At 36.8% G+C, this 21066-nt stretch overlaps 1 protein-coding gene across 1 annotated transcript; it reads right to left on the bottom strand.

Moving 5' to 3' along the window:
• Positions 1 to 4772: 4772 nt before the first annotated feature.
• Positions 4773 to 19179, bottom strand: LOC116853200 (serine protease inhibitor 88Ea-like). The gene is made up of 6 exons (XM_032834139.1): positions 18965 to 19179; positions 16974 to 17027; positions 15323 to 15597; positions 9305 to 9649; positions 8312 to 8687; positions 4773 to 7830 (listed from the first exon to the last, which is right to left on the bottom strand). The coding sequence occupies exons 3-6, from the start codon at positions 15332 to 15334 to the stop codon at positions 7244 to 7246; spliced, it is 1320 nt and encodes a 439-aa protein (XP_032690030.1). The 5' UTR covers positions 15335 to 15597; positions 16974 to 17027; positions 18965 to 19179; the 3' UTR covers positions 4773 to 7243.
• Positions 19180 to 21066: the final 1887 nt, after the last annotated feature.

Below are 21066 nucleotides of genomic sequence, written 5' to 3'. Positions count from 1 at the left end.
CCCCCGTCTCTTTCTGGGCCCTCCCGGGAAAAACTTTATAGCCGCCGACGGCGGACAATGAGAATACGCTCGGGAATTCACTGAAACTTCGATGAAGATGCAAACTTATAAAAATGTACGGAGACCCCAAACGAGAAACAGAATTTCAACGAGAAGAATTTAAATTAAAAGGAAGCAAAGTTCTCAGTATGTCCAATTAAAAAGATTAAGAGAAATTAAGCAGATGAGAGCAAAAAAGTTGATACAGTGAAATAATAAATCTAAAAATAAATGCAACATCAATGTCTAATTATTGCTCGAACATTTGATCTTACTTTTAGACTCTCATCAACAATAAAATATAAGTTCACAACACAAAAACACGTTGTTCATACACGGAGAGAGTATTATCATTTTTCTTTCATGTAAATTCTTGGCAGTTTTATTATATTTTTGGTAATACAGAAATAGACTGTCAGTAAAATCTATCTTGCTTAATTACGTTATAAATATAGAAAATTGTTTAATAGTACATTTTATTTCCTAAAATATAAGTAGTATATTTCACTTCCTAAAAGATATAAGTAGAAGCGTAAAAAATGTTTTAATACATTTTATTTCCTAAAATATAAATAAAAAGATAGTTAATTACTGCAGAATCTTTATCTGTTTCCAAAATGTTTCAAAATCTTGTAGTAATTTTTGTAGAAAATTCCCTCCGTGTAGAAACCAGAAATTCTGTTTCCCTCAACCAAAACGCATTTGGTTCGTTCATTGTCCGACTAATTTGCTCTCCGTAAAGTATACGTTAACTAGATATACATAATCAATTGCACATCGTGAACAGTATTATCAATCTTCAATGTAAACTGTGCAAGTGGAAAACACGCAAGAGCACATAAAGGAGAGCATAACAGATCAATGTGTCCGTTGCAAAGCGAAACGCAAATCGAATGCACATCTATGCCACGTAGAAATACCCACTAGTTAATTAAAAAACTGAGTAGTCGAGCGGAAAGTCAAACGAATGAAAAGTAAAGTGTGCTACACTTCACACATCTTGCTCTTACTTGCCGTTTACTGTTCCTTCGTTTGCAAGAATTTTACTTGAAAAAACGAAAATTCCATTTCTCTACTCGCTCCTCTTCGCATGGTCCTATTTAACTATCAAATAATAACAACATCATAACTATATCAAATAATAACAACGCTGGCGCTCAGTAGGGAGAGAAGAACTGTTAGAATTCGCGCGCGAAGAAACGTCGAAGGTCGTTAAAGGAAGGATTACCATAACGCGAAAATGTCGAAATCTGCAAACAATGAAGTGGCTGGCATTCATGATTCCAAACTTCGTAATTACTTTGTGCTAGAAAACGAAACTAGACCACCGCGCGCCAGTGAGAACATCGTTGGCGAAATGTGTGGTCCCGACGTAATCCACAAAGTATGTCCCGATGTTGCCGCGGCGAAGACTCATCCCCGTACAGCGGGTTGCAAAAAACAGTTTAGACACAATGAAGTTGTCTTGAAACTGTCAATGAAGCTGTCAAAACTGAGAGTCACTATCGACCGAATATTATCAATAGTATAACTAAGAACAATAAATAATATTAAGTAATAATAGCACTAATAATAATTAATAGTTATTGTTATTAATAGTTACTGGACAAGAGCCTGTCACAGTGACGATTCTCAATTTGAATAGCTTGATGAGCTCCCAACTTCATTGTGTCTAAACCGTTTTGCAAGCCACTGTACATCGGCCGATTTGCGGTTTGCGAAAAACGCGCGGTGAAGCGAGGCGAGACGCGGCGCGGCGCGGCACGGCCGTTCGGATGACCGTGCGGAATTTGACACGCGTGACTTCGCGTCTTGCCGATGATCTCGTTCTTCGCGAAGTCGGCGAAGTCGACGACGAGTATAATTACGAGGCGGACAAAGGATGTGGGACGTCGAGCGCGAAAAAGCGCGCGTGACCGAACGGACACTCGCCGTCGTCATCGTCGTCGAAAGAAAGAAAGTGACCGTACGAGCTCGCGTTTGCTATCGCGTTCGGCGGGAAAAAAGAAGGCGGTCGTCGACGACGACGACGATGATGACGACGGTGACGAGTTTTCGTTGCGCCGCCGATCGCAGGTGACGAAAAACGACCTGACCGGACCAATTACCCGCGAAAGCGCTTCTCAATAATATTCAGGTATTGATCGCACATCGAGTCATCTTATCCTTCTTATCATTTTGTTTCTATCAGTGATGTCAATTCCGAATACTTGGGTATTTCGGAGATCTAAGTTCTCCGGGTGTTACTTCAGTTACTATTTATTCTCGTTACTAGTGTTTCTCATATTTAGTTCTCAAGCCATTCTGTGTATACAAGTGCTAAAAGTAAGGCCAACAAAAAATATTGTATTAAATTGTGTAATAATTTCGAATTTTTCAGGTAAAATGAAACGATTATATTTTTACGTTGTTACAATTTTCCGAGACAATGTATGCTCTGACTACGATCTTCTGTCATCCTACGCATACATTGTTTCGTGAAGTTATACAATAAGCCATAAAAATATAATCGTTTCAATATATATATGCCTAAAAAATCCGCAATTCCTTATTATATAATCCAACAGATACTTTGCGAGATATCTCAGTTTTTATTTTACTCTCTGAAGTTCTAAAGTAAAATTTCGCACGAAAAGTACAGACTAATTTCGATCTAAGTAGTGATCATCGGAATATATTCATTCTAATCGATTGAAACATTCGCTCATATGAAGCCAAAATTCACTCAAATTTTAATGAAATTGATTCACTCTTATACCTTCGAGTGGCAGTGTTTTCACTATCGTTTTGAGTAAAAATACTGTCACTTTTTGTTCGTTATGAGTGAAAATCCAATCCAAGGAATTTAAGAAGTAGAATATATCAAAATGAAATATGAAATATCTAGCAAAATATTCATTTGTCATTGACCTTATTTTAATGCTTTTATATATAGGAGAAAGAATTTGTGAGAAGAATACATTAGGTACATGACACTACTCAAAAAAATTTAGTACTCATGAATTTGGGTACCTTTCCTTCCCCGGCGGAGTCTGAATACTGCCTGAAGAAATATCTAAGTATTATATTGACAGCACTGGTTTTTGCGTTTACTCTTTATCCTTATTCTAATATTGACTTTTTAACTCTTAATATAGTAATATGAAGGCAATCTCGAGGATCTGACTGCTGATGAGGACTCCAAGATCCCTGAGAATCCTTGCTGGCAGGGACGTCAATGGCGCCAACGGTCGACTGGACGTCTCATTCACCCACGAACGGGTTTCGAGGTGGACTCCTCCGGTGGGTCGTAAAAAAACGGTAAATCGAGAGAGGCCGAAGCGCGCGCGCGCGCGCGCTCACGTACATACAGGTGATGTTCGATCGCTAATTCAGTCTCGCGTCTCTCGTCTCTCTTTCACGCCGCTGAAAAATGTGCATCGTGTAATGCACAATAATCCGCCTTCCAATGGCGGGAAGAATGTTCATTGTGAGGCACCGAGATAGAACGACGTCGTTTGTCATATCGCGCGCGACGCCCACGTAGAGCGACGTTCGCGTAAAAAGAAGAAAAAAGAGAAAAGGACAAGAAGAAAAAGGCCGAGCGGCAATGCGATAATAATTGCCGATTTTATGCAGCCAATGAAAGACGCCCACTTAAAGACGCAGGACGGGGCGCGCGGAGAGAATCACAGCGAGATCTCATTGACGGTCAGAAACGTCGCCATTGTCATTAAAATGCGTTTCAGCACAGAAATCTGAAGGATGTCGATCCTTGCTGCCGCATCGCGGCATCCCGGTTTTCCTCCGTTCTAATCTGTGAAACTCGCGATGTACATTGACTTTAATACGGTTTGAACACTTTTTTCTCGTTACAATCTCGAAAGTATCTATTCAATAGGAGAATTTATCTTTGAAAAATTTTGAGTAACTTTTATATGAGAAAATAATAAAATTTTATTTTATTCTATTCTATTTGATATTTTAGTTAATTTTGTTTTATTCACTTTTCTCTTAAATTACTTGTTAATAAATAACTAAATAAAAGACAAGTTCTCTTATTGGACATTAGCTACATCAGGAAAATAATATTCAAACCGTATCGAAGCCACGCGCGGATGTACCGATGTACGTCGAATTGAATTTTCAATGCTGCATAAACACGCCAGAGACACCTTTTCGCGCGATTTATTCGTGGCGATTACCCGTGGAGGTTTAAGAAATGATGAATTGTTTTCGAAAAAAATTTTACTGGCGACGTCTGATACGCGAATATGTCGGTTTTTTGACTGCCTTCAACGGTCGCGTGGCGCGCACCACGTGGTGACCGTCATGTTTGTCACACACATACGTACTCAATAATGTCCACGAAATCGCCTCGACTCTAAATAGTAGCTCGGGTTTTTTTAGCAGATCCACGACAACGTACATTTTTAACCAAACAACGTCGTTTTATTTCTCATTACGGTTTTCGACTCGTCAAGATTCGCAAATTCATTCCTTCTTCGTCGCTCCTTTCACGGCGAAGTTACGGAGATCCTTTTTTTAATTACAACATGATGACTTCAACTTCGTTTCGCTCACGACTCGTATCGTACTAATAACTACTAAGTGGTACTTGGTACTACTAAATGGACTTGGTCCACTTGTGTTTTCAGCGCATCGTTTGATAACTCGGTGAAATTTTAGAAATCTGCGAAGCGTGTCTCGCGTCCAGAACAGAAAATCACGAGGATGTCAAGATGACGCAAAAATGATTGTAAAAACTCATTTATTGATCATGATTCTGTCATTTTCTCATTATTTTGACATTATCGTTTCTGTTCTATCTGAGCACTCATATACACACACACATGAATATATCGAGGGTTGCGAGACATTACAGTAGTGATTCGAGATGAAGGGTTCAAGGAAGACGAGCGAGAGACGTTATGACACTCCTTCGAGGAAGTGCGAGCGAGCGAGCGATCGAGTCTCTCACGGATCTCGATTTCGCTCATCTCTCTCGGCGTCATCCTCATCATCATCATCACCCGCGTCAAGGACTCGTGGCGCGAACCAGGATTCACTCCTGGTATGCCGTACATGCGCACTTGTGTGCGTGCGTGTACGTGCGTTCCACGTGACGCAATCGAATGCCGATGGCTGCAGCAGATCCTGGCGTGCTCGTGTTTTGCGGATGCTACCGGCTAACGGTCGCTGATACACGAAGCCGCAAAACACACACACACGCACGCAGCGAACAGGCACACGAATACAGAGCGACTCAAAGGTGGCATCGGAAAATCTGCAGGTCGATCAATCTCTTCGCGACCGAAAAAACGTATTAGCGATCTTGTCTTCTCGCGCGAATCGCAAGCGCGTACATAGTCTCTTCACATTTATACTGACAGTCTGTTCTACTTTAAAATTGCGTTATATAATCCACGCTGCACCTTGAAGCGACTATATCTAAGTAATTCAAACGTTTGTTAAGAATTCTTATATTCTTTTTTCTTTTATTCTCAGATATACTCCGGCAAATTTTCGAGGAGCGCTTTTGAATCATCCCGTAGAACGCGCACGAATCTACGAAGCAACAGCGGGCCCCGGTGACGTCAGGCTCAGTGAATGGGTCTGCAGACTGGAGCTGTTCGCTTACCAATCCAACCAGAAGAGGCGCGAGCTACCGATCGCAAGAAACTCTCGAGAAATCGATCGATAATGCGGTAATGAGTTTCTTATACGTTGCATTAGCTTGCTAACTCTAGACAATTATTAGGTTGATCTATATATACGAATGTTCTGTTTGATGGATATGGATGAAAAACATGTTCTTTTTACAGTAATTCACGCGCCGCATTCAGACGTGATCCCGCAAGCATGCACTGTTGATAAAGTTGCGATCGATCGTGTTGATTGTACTCGAACGATCCGGATTTTGTAAATTCAATTTTGTTTTATCAAAAAACAGCACATCAGTATTTGTAATTTGTAAACAATATAATATTATCAACGCATCCCGATTTCGTGAAATTTTCAATAATAATGCAATGAAAATTTACGTGTTAAACTTGAAATAATTCTTGAAAATCACTTGTTGCATCTAAACTCGTCTACTAAATTTTTAATTTTTACTGTATCTATAAAATATTTAATATGCCATTATGCTATTATTGCTAGCAAAACAATTTGTAACCAAAAGAAATATCTTCTTTGCTATGTCAAAAAGAAGGTATTCGTTTCTCTATAAAAATAAATTTAAATTAAAATATTTAGATGAGCTGGAAAATATTTTTTGATTATTGTTTTTAAAATCAATAAAGGAATTTAGGAATTGTCCATTTTTGTTATCTCTTCAAAGAGAGTTAGACGGTTCTAGTTAATGTGTTACTAAAAAAATAAATTAACGTCGTTTAATCAACGTGAGGAAAGTTTAAGAAAGATAGGATACGCGTCGAAACATTTAATTGTGTCTAACGGTACATATCTTTTACTTTCTTTCTTATAACGTAAATCTTCACGCTAGATTCTTAGTATGCGCCGATCATATGTGTACAACTATTTAACTTAAGGAAAAAATTTAAGTCGCGAAGAATTCGCTTTAGTCGTGAATTGCAAGGTCGAGTCTTGTCGAGGTCAATTATTCATTTCTCATCGAGACTTCACGTCACAAGCTTTATACCACTTGATCTCATGATCGCTCGTCATCGCATAATTACACAAGACGCTTCAAGGCACATAGTGTCCATATTAAATACAAGAATAAATAAATGAAATTCATGCAACTCCTCCCGAAGATCGCCAACGATCTCCGGGATGTCCTCATCTCTGCGATCCTTTGGAAATTCGCACAATCATTATAAGAGGCAGTCCTCCACAAAATCCGGTCCATCCAAAAAAGACCGACGTTACTTCCGAGCGTCATTAACTCCAGAAAGATAGCGCGAGTAATTTTACTCATACTGTAAGCCTTTAATAACCGAAGCAAAGTCGTCACTCACTAAGATAAATATCACTACTTATAAGATATTACTGGAATGAGTAAAGATTACTCATCCTTATCTTAATCGTATGTTTCTGCTACCATTCTAGAGTTAACAAGAGTCAACAATCGCTCGACGTCGCCGGAAATTGCCGCTAAGAGGAAGATTCGACGATGAACGACTACCGCGAAGTCTCATCGGCTCCTCCTCGAGTCACCATTTTCCAGCGGGAATCGCCATTATCTAGAGGATCTACCGCACTAAACAGTGGCGGGCTGGGCCTCGGGGGGTATGCGAAAGACGCCGGTGAAGAGGATGTTGTGATTGGACTTGTCGTATATCAAATAGACGAATGGATGGTTGGCATTGAAAATTGCGGGCTCAGTCGGTCGACTCGATCGGAAGCTGAGGAGAGCAGTCGCCGCGGCAGCCGTTGTGCCTTCTTCCGTGACCTCGATTCTGGCGCGATGCACAGCATCGCCGAGATGCAGACTGGGTTCACCGTCGGCGACAAATCCACGCAGATCGGCAGACAGTGTCATAAGTTCTCCAGCACCCAGTTCAGCCAGAAGACTACTGATGGGGAGATTCCGCTCGATCGTAAATCGTGGGAAGCTAATCTGAACTTCCCGAAGAGGCATTCCGTCGTCGAGGAGTTCACGCAGCTCTCGCGATCCTCTCTCCGTCGCCAGTCGCTCCACTAGCTGGCGAATACCGTCCTGGGACTGACTGTCGGGACTCTGGTAAGAACGCGCGGTAGAGAACGGCGGTAACAACACGAACATGGAGATCTCATTGCCCTTGTATGGCAGCTCCAAGATGTAAGCGCCTAGGTCCTCGGAAACCACTGCAAAATGGTAAGGATGAGACGATCAATTGAGATGAAACAGCATCTCAAAATAGTTAAAACCACACAACAGTTGTCGTGTAATAAATATTGCTAATTAAGTGTATATTCTGAAAAGTTCTGCTTCAATAATCGAATCTTCTTTGATAAAGGAAATATGAATTGAGAAATTTCAAGAAGAAACACGAAGCGATAGTTATTGAAGTGCTAATTTTAGCGAATTTGAATGACGACAAATTTGTTTTTATCGCAAATTCAAAAAATCAATACTTTTAAAGATAATAAAAATTTGTATTTCCAAACATTCTAATCTCACAACAGGATTCTCTTCTGTAATAAATGTATAAATTGAAAAGTCTACCAAGAAAGTGAGACGGCACTTACTAAAACATTAACCAAGTTTGACACGATGAAAAAATGTTTTATCGCAATCAATTTCTACAGGTCCATAATACTACAAGCTGAAGTGCGCGTCACTTACCGTGATTAAAGTTTCCTTTCTGACGCATGAATTTGGTGACAGAATTCTGCGAGCCAGAGGCGTAGAAGATATCTCGCTTGGAGTTTTTGGGATCGAACCGATTCGTCCACAGACCCTTGAAGTAGACAGCATTTACCAAGACAAGATCTGTGCTGCTGTCGATGGTGGACGGGTCTAAGAGGTCGCGGATTTGACCTTTCGTCATATTGCTGACCCAGTTGTTGATATGTATCCGCGCCGCCTGAGGATTCGTATGGAAGTCTGTCTTCTGCAGCTGCTCGCCGAAGAAATCAAGCATGCATTCGCGTAGCTTCTTGTCATCCGCTACCCACAGTCTGTTCGCTGTGCTGTACTCGTAACTGTCGGACGTATTCTTCTGTAATGGGAAACGCTCAAGGTAAAAAGTTGTCATAATAACAGAAAGCGATTCACGTCGGCAGTCAGTTAGGAAGAACTCGCGGTAACTCGAAGCTACGAGTTCATCACGGCTACCGCTATAAAAAGACTCTTCGACCAAAAAATTATCATCCTTGAGATAACCAATTTCCGGTAACTCTAAATTATGTTTCCAAGCTCACATGTGTGGTCGAAGCTTTCGAGAAACCCTTAACCCACAACGGATGTCTGGTTTGTGTTTTACAATATCGATGCACATATCGACACATTCGTAAGAATATTATATAAGATTAAATGTCCTAGCCGATGAAAAATCACGCGGTTTTTAATATAGCTTCGTGTTCACAATCGGCGGGAAGGATCTACAAATCGTATGTCACGATCTCACCTTGCGAGCAAGGTGATCTTCGAATTATTCAAAGTCTGCCGGTAAAGAGAGAATCACAGCGGCTTTGGACACACGGAGAGACCTTGTGGAGCATTTTTAACTGACGTTGATGTAACGATAAACGGCGATTCGCCTTGACATGCCTGACGAGACCGACTCGAACATCCACTTGCGCAATTTATGAGCGCGAATGCGCATTGGAATCTCACCTGAACGTCGCGCATCTCGTTGAGGGAGTTCTCAAAAGCATAATAACGCTGCACATCGACCTTGGACAGGTCGTCAGGGATTCGCAGGGCGCGCTTCAGGTTGTCCTCGGTGATGCCGCGAGACCCGAAGTAAGCCAGACTGATCGCCTCGTGCAAACCGTGTGGGCTGAAGAAAATGTTTTCCTGCGTTTGGATCTGCACGGTTTTCTTCAGAGCTTGAAGGGCGAAATTGAAGCGTGCATCGATCAACGACATTTTCGAGACCGGATTCATCGCCGCGGGACTGTCGTTGCCCGTAAGACATTGCGCCGAAATCCCGCTAATCGCTAACAGAAATGGCAGCACCTGAAAGACAAAGGGAAAAAAGAAAGAGAATTAGAAAACAAAATTAATTAAAAGACTAACGTTACACAACTGATCGATAATATTATTGAAAAAAATTATCGTTTCTTTATTTGATAAAAAGAGATTAATTTTATTAATGATTAAGTACATTGAGAGACAAAATATCTAAAAAGTGAGAAACTTAGAAATTATTTTGTTTAAATAAAATAATCCATCACAAAATCGTTGCTTTTGTAAGAAGTAACGATTTTAGAAAGATATATATTAAGAAAAAAATACTTGAAAATTTATTTCAGTGAAATTCCACAAATAAATATATTTTGAAGTATTCTCTTCTCAATGTATATTCTCTCGTGTTTGAAAGAAATTTTTTCTCAATGCAAAAATATATATATTAGTTATATATATTAGTATAATAAATATGTTATTAGTGTAACTTCTTATTAGATATTTTTTTCTTTCAATGTAAGTTTTGTTTATAATATTTTGCCTCGGTTTTAATGGCTATTTTGCTATTTTGTTTAATTTAATTGTACATCTAAGAGAGTCTTGATAATTTAATTGAAAAAAGTTAAGCATCATTTAAAATAGGATTAAATCAGATTCCTGAGAACAGAATCAGAGATTCTTCTTCCTGCGAAAAGAATGTACGTAAAAATTTTCAAGGTTGATGATAATAAGAATCTTTTTATAACAGCGTAATCTCTTTTCAGTGTAAACTTTCTCTAATATCATTCGACAAACACAATCATGAATCGACGTGATCCACAACGACCTGATAACAAACAGAATGTTTGCTCAATATCCGCTTATCGTTACGAACGCAAGAAGGCAGAAGGTTAAGGGCATTCCATGCGAATAAGATACACACACGCTGACATCATTCCGTCGGTCAAATATTCCGGGGCAAAAAACTTTCTCGCGCGGCGGAGAAAGTGACGTGGAGCGCGCTGGATACGATGCGAAAAGATATACGCGCACACGGAGGAGGAAGAAATCCGGGCGGCAACGCATTTTTTTCGGAGAGTTTCGCAAGCCTCAACAATAGCCTTTAAAGTAATTTATGCGAGTTTCTAGAACGTGTCCCGCACGCGTCGAACCGGTCGTGCTATCGAAAAACCGATCGCGTCATCGTGACTCGTTGTAATCCTTTCAGTAGAAGGTAATCCTCTTTGAATAAAACTGGTCATCCAAAGATCAAGGATTTGACGAGCAACAAGGATTTACAAATCTAAAAACGGCTGCGGTTAAACCGAAAGATGTTTATTCAAGAAGGATCAACAATCGCGGTACAGAACGATTTCTCTCCCAAGAAAAATAAATATGGCAAAGTTGTATATGCAAGATAAAATTTTGATATATTATGCAGGATCCACAAAGATTATGCAAATTAAAAAAAACAAAAACAAGTGTTCCACGCTAATTTTCAGGCTGTATCTCATTACAGATTCAATTTTAATACTAATTTTAATTATCAAGCGATTCTTGCACAGGAATTTATAACTTTTAAATAAAAATTATATTTTAAATTTAAAAAATAATAAGTAATCTAATAAAATTAAGTAAATAAAAAAAGAGTAACGGTATTTCAGCTTGAATCTCTTGTGAGTTTAGTTTTGATTCCAATTTTAATTCTCAGATTGATTTTTGCACAGGAATTTATAACTCCAATAAGTTTAGGAGAATAAAAATGTCTAACGCTAATCTAAACTGTATTTCATTTAATTTTAATTTTGATTCAAAAGTTGATTTTTACACAGAAATTTGTAGCTCTAGTCAAACTCTTATAACTATAATGAAAGGAACTTAATAAGTTCAAGAGAATAAAAGAAATGTCTAACGCTAATTCAGGTTGAATCTCATGGATTCAATTTTAATTTGAATTTCGAATTTTAATTTGAATTTCTCAAGTTAATTTTTATACAGGAATCTACTGTTCTAATAAAACTCTAATGACTCTAATAATTGACACATAATATATTAATATCGCATTTTCTGTTTTGCTTTCACAAACGAAGCTTCACGCGAAAAATATTTTGCGCGACTACGATTGATTCTACCGATCGTGTGAAATCATTCGCTCTTCGGTTGCATCGCGATGTCGCATGCCGGATCCTGTGCATGTCACAGGATGTTCCAGATTCCCCATTGAAATGATGTAACCACGTAGCTCCTCGCAATTCCCTTCAGGGCTGCGTTCAGTTCCGCTACTCGCCACGCAATGTAACGCACAACGAAATCCGGTTGATCGGAAATCGGAGGCAGCTAGAGACGAGTGAAAGTAGCCGTTGTAGCACCGTGGAATTATAGAGTCCGGCTTTCTTGGTTGAAGCCGATGTATGACGTAGGTCGCGCACGTGTGACGAAAGCGGAATTTTCGCGGCAGGTGAAAATAAGATGGCCGCTGTCATGACGCACCGGTAGACGAACGAGCATTTCGCCTTTGATGTTTCCGTCTTTAATTACTTCGATCGGTAGAAAGCGAGGAATTGGAATTTTGAAACAAACATCAGTCTTAATTAATTATGGACGCTGCGTTCGATTTCCGCACATCGCATATTTAAATTCGAATGGATATATGTATACACAAATATATGCACGCAAAACAAGAACTAGCTTCCAGAGCTAAAAAATAGCTGTGGCAGATAAGATGTGTCACTGAAATAGAGCTAATGTCGATACTACCGAAGCTAAATTTATTCGCTGTTAAACTTAGGTGCTACAGCGAGAAATATTAGCTGCTAGAAATAAATGACTGTAACAAATGATTGTAGCTGTACAGCAAACTTCTTTAATATATACATAAGATAAGAAATTTAGGAATAACTGTCATTTTCTGGAAATAATGTGCATTTTTAACGTCACCTAATATATTTGTATTTCATAGCGAATACAGCTGTCATAGCCAATTCTTAACAGTGACAGCTAAACGATTAGCCTTTTGACTAAGTTTGAATCAGCTACCGCGGTTTAGCTGATATTATTAAATCATTTTTTTGCGTGTGTATGCAAAATATTTTTTTCGATGAGTACTATATGTAATAACATATTTTACATGTGCACTCTCTCTCTCTCTAATATATAAATTATTTCTCAAACAAAATATATATATTTTTTAAACTGTAGTCTTTTCGAAAAAGCAATTATTTGTTCCATTTAAATAAAAGAATTAAGGTAAATGTGTTATTAATACCCATTGAAGTATTTTTATATATTTTATATATTTTTATTTTTTAGATATTTTTGTCTCCCAGTGTATATAAACATTAAAAATATAATTTCTAGTAAATGCATTCTTCCTTTCTAATAGAATTTTTTTACTTTACTAACGTTATACAGTATTCAACATTTTACTTCTCTCTTTATTATTTCATATTCTTCATAAAGAAGCTTAAAAGAAAAAGTTGTGATATCTCGTAGACATTATTTCTAATCTTTTTTTCTCTTTTCTTCTAATCGTACGAATATCTATTTACAAACAAAAAATAGAAATGTCGACGAAATGTAAAGACGTTAAATTTCAATCGCAGAATTAGACATTTCTTTTATTCTCTTAAATTTATTAAGTTCTTTTCATCAGTTAATAGAGTTTGATTAAAGCTACAAATTCCTGTGTAAAAATCAACTTTTGAATCAAAATAAGAATTAAATGGATAAGAGATACAGCTTGAATCGCGGGATGTCCAAGACGAGGATGAATCAAACAGAAACAAAGAAAGGAGAACTTGAGAGATTAGGATCGTATTTGAAAATAGACATATCAATCTGAGTTAGAATCATAGAATTAACATTCGAATGGGATTCTGATTAAATCGTCGTTAGAATTCGACGGGAATGGAACTGAGACGTCGAAATGCAAATAGTAATCGCCGGCGAATTCTTTACGACATGAGTTCGTTATCATGGCGATCACGTTTCATATAATCAATTGCAATTATTCTCGCTGCGTAATCGTCACGCGCCTCGTTCTCGGGTTCAAAGAATAACGAGGCGACACTTGGTTTTTTTTTAATTTTTTATTCTCTTTTTTCTTTTTTCGCGGAAACACGATTTGAACAGCTCGCGGAATTGCTCGTGACGTAAGATCGGAATGAATGATCCACGACGGGGGATTTCCGCGATTATTAAGAGAGAGAGCAAACGCTTGTCTCTTTATACACCGTCGCGTATAAACACTACGAGTCACAATGATTCCTCGAAGAACTCCTCGATGTGATTGTTCGGCTCCGGGAGTCGAGTGATGTCACGTATTATACAGTGGTAGCAGTACCAACTGATTTCTTTTAGGGGACGTAAAAAAATTCTCTCAAGGAATATAAAAGAGTTCTTGGATAAATAATTATTTTATTTTTACGATTATGTAAGTATTATTTAGTGTAAAAAATTATTTATAATTTTAAAAGTTCCCGGACAAATGACAAATGATTATTTCTTTTCCCCCGAAAGAAATTGATACGTTTGGAGATAAAATTTCGCGATTTTGAAGGAAGACTGACCCAGTAGTAGAGCCTATTTCGCCGGTTATATCTCCGTCCCCGAAAATGGAACTCCGATGTTAATAGATCCTAGCTCGCTTATCAGGAGGGCGTTCAATGCCAACGAAACACAATCGCGTTAAATGCGATGTTAAATGCGCACGACACGAAACACGCTGGCTATGATTTGATTGTATCGCGCCTTCGCTCTCACAATAACACCACACAGTCAACATCGCCTGTCGAGAGCGTGTTGACTTTGGATATTATATAAATTTTACCGACGCTTTGGAAAGAGATCAAGTACGACGAAAGACAATCACGCTGACATTGATTGATTCATAAAAGATAGGAAAATTGTTCATTTATCACCGAGTGCCCTAAAATTGTCATCATTATCGACCACTTTCACTTGTCCTTTGGAATTTCCAGTTAATCTGAAGCTTACTTTGCATTAGAAATATCAAATATTCCAAATAGAGAATTCGAACTTTTTATTTAATGTTGCTAACGTCACGCTATATTTCAGGTTTTATTCTTATCTTACTTTCATTATTTCATATTATTTATAAAAAAGAGAGAGAGTTGTAATATTCACATATTTCTAATCTTCTTTTCTTTCTTTTTCAGAGCTCCAAGATATTTTAAGGATTAATAATAAGTACATTGCGCTAAAATAGAGCTCGGAATTAGTTGCCCATTTCGGCCGATTCTCGGGAGCTACGCCTTCTATTTTCCCTTTGCCACGAGCGGGCCACGAAAATGACGGTTGCGGCCAGTCGCGGCTTCAAGCTTGAAAACTCGATCGTCACTTTCGTGGCCCGCTCGCGGCAAGGGGAAGATAGAAGGCGTAGCTCTTGAGAATCGGCCGAAATGGGCAACTAATTCCGAGCTCTGCGCTAGAGAATTTAGATTCGTCAATCAATTCGCGAGCATAAAAACGCCATAAACAAGCGTGAACCGATAAGACTTATCGCGGTTGAACTTCCAAGGAGGGTCACTTCGAAGGAGAGCTCGACGCGCAACGAATAAATAACTTTCGACACTAATAATATTACTAGTACTCTCAAGACGAATTTTCGAGATCCTTCGCAATTCCTTGTTTCCCCGGCGAATTTCCATGACGAATTTCTCGAAACGAAACCGAGTCAATATCACACGAAGAAAGAGAGAAGAAAGAGACATTATTGATACTTACCGTGGAAAACATCGTGCAGCACTCTTGAGGTTCCACAGTGAGCAGAATGAGTTTGAGATATCGATAGCGCGATCAATGGAGACGTCCGTTCGACGATCAACAGGAGGCAGGACTGAAGACCGTGCGACCACGAAGAGACGCTTGAGGAACGCTCGCCTGGCTGCTCCTGCCCCACTACGAGTCACGTTTACGTGTAAAACGTAATGACATACATACATGAGCTCATTCAGGATCGGATCGAGTGAGTGAGAGTGTCATGTAAACTCCACGTCCTCCTATTAAAATAAAAATGGAAAAAATAAGTTCGAGGAAAGCCCATCAAAATTCTAATCTAAATCGGATAATCCAGAGACAGAAGCGACAACCTTGATTTTAATTTCTTAAAGAGACGAAAAAATTTTCCAAACGACAGAAACTTTTAAAAAACGTTTTCAAGATGTCTTACAAAAAAGCTTCTCTGCTAAGTTGCTCTGTCGGTAAATCATGAGATCAAGAGAATATTAACTCTTGAAGAAAAGAATGTTTTTTGAGAAAAATAATTTTTTGAATGACTTTCTCTTTCAAGGATCATATAATTTTTCATATTGTCATCAAAATATTAGTTTCAAACTTAGTTTTGATCATGAATTACACGTAAATTTTAGTATTTTCTGCATTGAAAGAAAAAAAGAAAATATATGAAAAATTTTTATTCAGTGAATATTAATAATACATTAACTCAAATCTAAATTCTTTCATCTAAATGGAATAAATAATTATTTTTTTTTTTTTTTTTATGAAAAGCTAAGATTTTAAGAAAACGCATATTTTCTATTTATTTGAAAAAATACTTTACATATGAAGAAATATATTATTAGTACAAACTGAATAAATATTGTTTATTCTTAGATTTCTTTCTTTCAATGTACATATTCTTTCTGCATTAGATTAGAACACTTGTGTACGAAAGACAGAGCCCTGCAGAATTGTCTGTTTCATCAAGACTCTACTTTTCCAATCCGACCCTGAGCGCTTTTATGTGCATGAAGCACACGCCTCTCTCGCGGTCATTACTTCCTCGTCTCTGGAAATGCCCAGTCGTAATCAACTGTTTTATTACCAGAAAATCCCAGCTCTCAAGGACTTCATAATATGGATATTGTAATTGTCGCGAGCACTCTTTACTTTTATCTCTCTTTTCTGCGTTATAAATTTATCATAACTACCATGACCACAAACTGTGCCGAGAATTACCTGCTCGCATATTTGTCTACCCACGACTGTCAGATGGGTCAAGATTAAAGAGTCAATTGGCTTATTAAACGGTCAAGTGTTAAATTTTTAAACTCCGCACACTGTTGCACGTTTCGCATATTACGTGCCAAAGAATATTCTTTTAGTAAATATACTCTTTATATTTTATACAATGAAATGTTTCTTTTCGTGTTAAGCAACATATTTTTAAGAAGTTTTAAATTCAGTATATCTTATATTTATTATTCCTTTTTAAATAACTATTAGTTAAATTAAATTACTGAAGTGTGTGTGTGTGTGTGTGTGTGTGTGTGTGTGTGTGTGTGTGTGTGGGTGGGTGTGTGTGTGTGTGTGTGTGTGTCTGTGTGTGTGTGTGTGTGTGTGTTAAACTAATTAAAGTAACAAAATTTTTACTCACAAGTGTTCCAACTCGACAGCAATAGGTAAAAGTCGATGAGATCTAACATGAGATCTGCAACAAAAATGTAAACAATAATGTCATTAAAACAGCATTTTGTACTTAAAAATTTCTAATTTTTACATATATCTTCAAATATTAAATTTACTTATTTTTCACAACGTTATTTAAATATAAATTCGAAATCCATCAAACTTCAAATTTTTTTATAAAGTTTGTAGAGTTTCAGGATGTAAAAGAAAAGTCGTATACAAACGACTTATATTATACGAATGTACAAATCTTCCTCTTTAATTTGCATATTCACAGATTGCAGTACTTTTTTTAACCGAATTATTTAATGTCCAAAATGTTCGCAAAATGTTCTTCTGACTATAATCGTTCCGGAAATAAATGAATAACTGCATAATGTTTGTTAACAAATTAATAGGAAGCTTAAAAAAATGATAAAAACGAGTTTAAGAAAAGGGATAAATCAACAAGTACACAATCGAAATATTAGTGAGAAATATCTAATCAAGAATAAAAAAACAATAATTATTTTCTAAGAGAGAGAGAGAGAGAGAGAGAAATAGATAGATAGAAATCAAGATCTCATTAATAAGGCCAATAAAAGCCATACATCGGATGGTAGTATGTAAACAATTTAATTATATAAGGATCATGCAACACTTAACCCATACAAATGTAAACGTTTCCGTTTATAATTCAAACCTTCCTCAGTACAAAAAAATGTTTTCTAAATCGCTCACATACATGATCATGGACGCATGTTAAACGCATTAAAACGTACAATAGTACTGCGACTGCGATTTCGTAATATGCGGTAGTTGACTGAAAATGGCTTGTAAAACCTATACTCCTTGGTCTACAAAATATCTTTCAATGCCACAGCTGGTTGACAGTCCGCATCTGGTTGCAGCATCTGGGAGATTGTTGTAGCGAACTGTCAACCAGCTGTGGCATTGAGAGATGTTTTGCAGACCAAGGAATATAGCTTTTACGATCCATTTTTAGTCAACTACCACGTATTACGGAATTGCAGCCACAGTACTATTGTACGCTTTACAATGTATTTAACATGCGTCCATGATCATGTATGCGAACGATCAGAAAACATTTTTTTATACTGAGGAAGATTTGAATTATAAACCAAAACCGAAACGTTTACATTTATATGGGTCAAGTGTTGTATAATTCTTATATAATTAAATTATTTACATACTACCATCCGATGTTTGGCCTTATTAATGAGATTTTGATCTAATCAAGAGTCAAAATAAATAATTATTAACGCAATATTTATGATTTCATGCAACTGTGTAACGTAAAACATTTATTAATGTTTGTACTTTCACTTTGTAAAAGATGCATTCAATTGAAAGAAAAGTATATAGTATAAAATTAAAACCCTTAAAACGTTGTTGGATCTCGATATGACGAAGATTCGTAGTTTTCTCTTTTCTTGTAATTATACGTATCAAATTGAAAATGCTTTTATCGGGAACAAATGTTAATGAATGCTATCCAGTTGTATAAAATCATAAAAAATATTTATTTATCGACAATCAGTAAATTAACCAACTTTTATCAGATATATTAGCCATATATCGATCTAAAAGTTAAAATAAATCAATGTAGAATTGACGCGAGTCATCGAGTATACACGCCAAAAAAGGACTAGCTAAAATATAACTGTGAACATCTAAAATGTGTTATTGCATTAAGGGCAGTTCATGTCGTTGCTGCCAAACTAAATTTATTAGCTACTTAAACTTCGATGCTATGGCAAAAGATATTCACTGTTAGACAAAAAGTTCCCATTATTATCATTCTACTTTTCCTTTAAATTGCATTCCATACCCGTCAAAGACAAAACTAACGCTACACATCACAAATCCGAACCAAGATTTCCTATTGATCGTTAACACAGATTGACAATTAATGTCTGCTTTAATGCAAACACAAAAACCGATGTCTTTCGTACTTACATGACTGCGCCATTTGATCTTTATCCCACAGAAGGATGATTTCACTTTTATCGGAAGCGCGGTAATTTCCCCTTTCCGACGATCTTTGTTTCAAGTCGCTACGACGTCCACGAGTGAAGTTATTCACGATTATATCGATGCGTGTTTTAGATCACGCGGCGGTATCGGACATAACAAGGTACGACGCGACAAGTGAAAGAAACACGGAAACGCGACTACGCTTCCGGAAGTCACCTTGCGCTCTGTGGCTGTGCGCGGTAGTATGCGGCGAGCCCCCCTCTCGGTACCCCCACTCTACGGCTCAGATAAGGAGACAAACTCCGCCCACTTGCTCGCCGCGACTACGCGGTCGTTCACATTAGCGTATGTGTATGCATCGCGCGCGCGTGTGTATGTGTGCGTGCTGTTAGCATATACGGGTTAATTTTCTCTATACTTGAGTACTCAAATCCGCGCATATTATACAGGTAGGTACTTGAGTAGTATTCATATACGGGGATATTAGCCGAGTATCCAGGTATAATAGTTGTGAAAATATTAAATTTTCCTAATTAAATTTTTCTCAATTTAACAATTGATTGACAAATATGTTCAATTCAACTAATTAACAATTGATTCAAGCAAAATCAACCGAAGAATGATTGACAATTAATTTCGACGAATTCAATTAAAGACTGTTCGAATGACGATTGATATGAACGAAAGGAATCAAATATCGTTTAATTAACGATTGACAAGCTGCATACAAATTTAATTAAAAGCGGTTTAATTGACGACTGAATTTAGCAAATTTAATTAAAAGCATTCGATTACTCAATTGGTTTTGTGGATAATATTCATTCTCAAGGTTTCATAATATCGTGAAAAATATCGATGATTCAATAAAACCTGCGTTGAAAGGAACACTGAACATATCAAACGTCACCAAGCAAATTTTCGATTAAATAAATTGAATTTGCTCGTATCGATCATCAATTAAACGTTGTTTAATTAAATTAAAACGTTGTTAGTAACTTTTCACGGCACTTTTCACGACACTTTACGCGGCACTTTTCGCAGCACTTTTAGGGCGTAGTAACTTTCTATTAGATAATCTTAATATCGACAATGCATATATCAACGACGACGCATTCAATCAATACAATACGTTTTCTTGATGAGTATTATACCAGCTTAATATACCGTTATTTATATACAGTGTGTCTTAAAAATATGAGAACTCCTGAATATCTTTTTATAGTGAGGTTTTTCGATAAAACTTTCAAAACAAAAGTTGTAGGATTTCAGAAGCTGAATCTGATGGTGATCTTAAAATTGACCTTAAATTTGACCTTGTAGGCCATTTCAAAGTCAACTTTATTTTTTCAAATGGAACATGCATATTTTCATGACGGATTCGGAATCTATGCCAAAAACTGAGCCAAGCCCATAAAAACGCCAGTTTTTAGAGGATAAAGAGTTCTCAGAGTTAATTTCAGATGCTGTTATTAAAAACAAACCTCCAATAGCTCCCACATTTACAGTATCCATCTACAACTCATTAATAAATTAATTTTCCCATATTTTTTACTACAATTATCCCAGCAAACAAAATATTACTGTTATATAACATAGACGTAACACGTACTCTTGTTACTTCTATGTTATATAGCAGTTATGTTTTTCTTTGTTAAGATTGTAATATTTCGACTATGTAATATTTAATACACATTTTTGTATATTTATTGAACATATTACATCAATTACTACTATTCTCTATTCTTTTTATCCATTAACCCAGACAGCACAAAATATTTATAAAAATATTTATAAAATATTTACAAAATGTTTATAAAATTTATTTGAATATTTTATGAATATTTACCAAAATTTTTCATAAATATATTTACAAATATATTTACAAAATATTTTTGTGACCTTAGTTTCAATAGGTGAAAAATATTTATATATTTCATAAATATTATAAAAATATTTATTAAAATATATACATTTATGTACTATTATATTTTCTCTTTTTCTGAATTTTTCTTAAAATTTCCATTTTATTGTTTCAAATGTTACTTAATTAAATTTAAATTGTACTTTGAAAATTTGCTTACCAT

The sequence above is a fragment of the Odontomachus brunneus genome, unplaced genomic scaffold (genome assembly GCF_010583005.1).
Source record: "Odontomachus brunneus isolate Ranch 3 - 2012 unplaced genomic scaffold, Obru_v1 Obru_scaffold_286, whole genome shotgun sequence".
Taxonomy (NCBI): Eukaryota; Metazoa; Arthropoda; class Insecta; order Hymenoptera; family Formicidae; genus Odontomachus; species Odontomachus brunneus.
The sequence above is the reverse complement of the archived record's forward strand: the minus strand, read 5'-3'. Positions and strand labels throughout refer to the sequence as shown.

Bases quoted from the DNA above. Each gene is read 5' to 3' on its own strand.
- LOC116853200 (XM_032834139.1), bottom strand. The intron at 8,688-9,304 runs GTGAGATTCCAA...TTCCCATTACAG, and splicing joins ACGAGATGCGCGACGTTCAG to AAGAATACGTCCGACAGTTA. The intron at 7,831-8,311 runs GTAAGTGACGCG...ACCATTTTGCAG, and splicing joins GAAAGGAAACTTTAATCACG to TGGTTTCCGAGGACCTAGGC.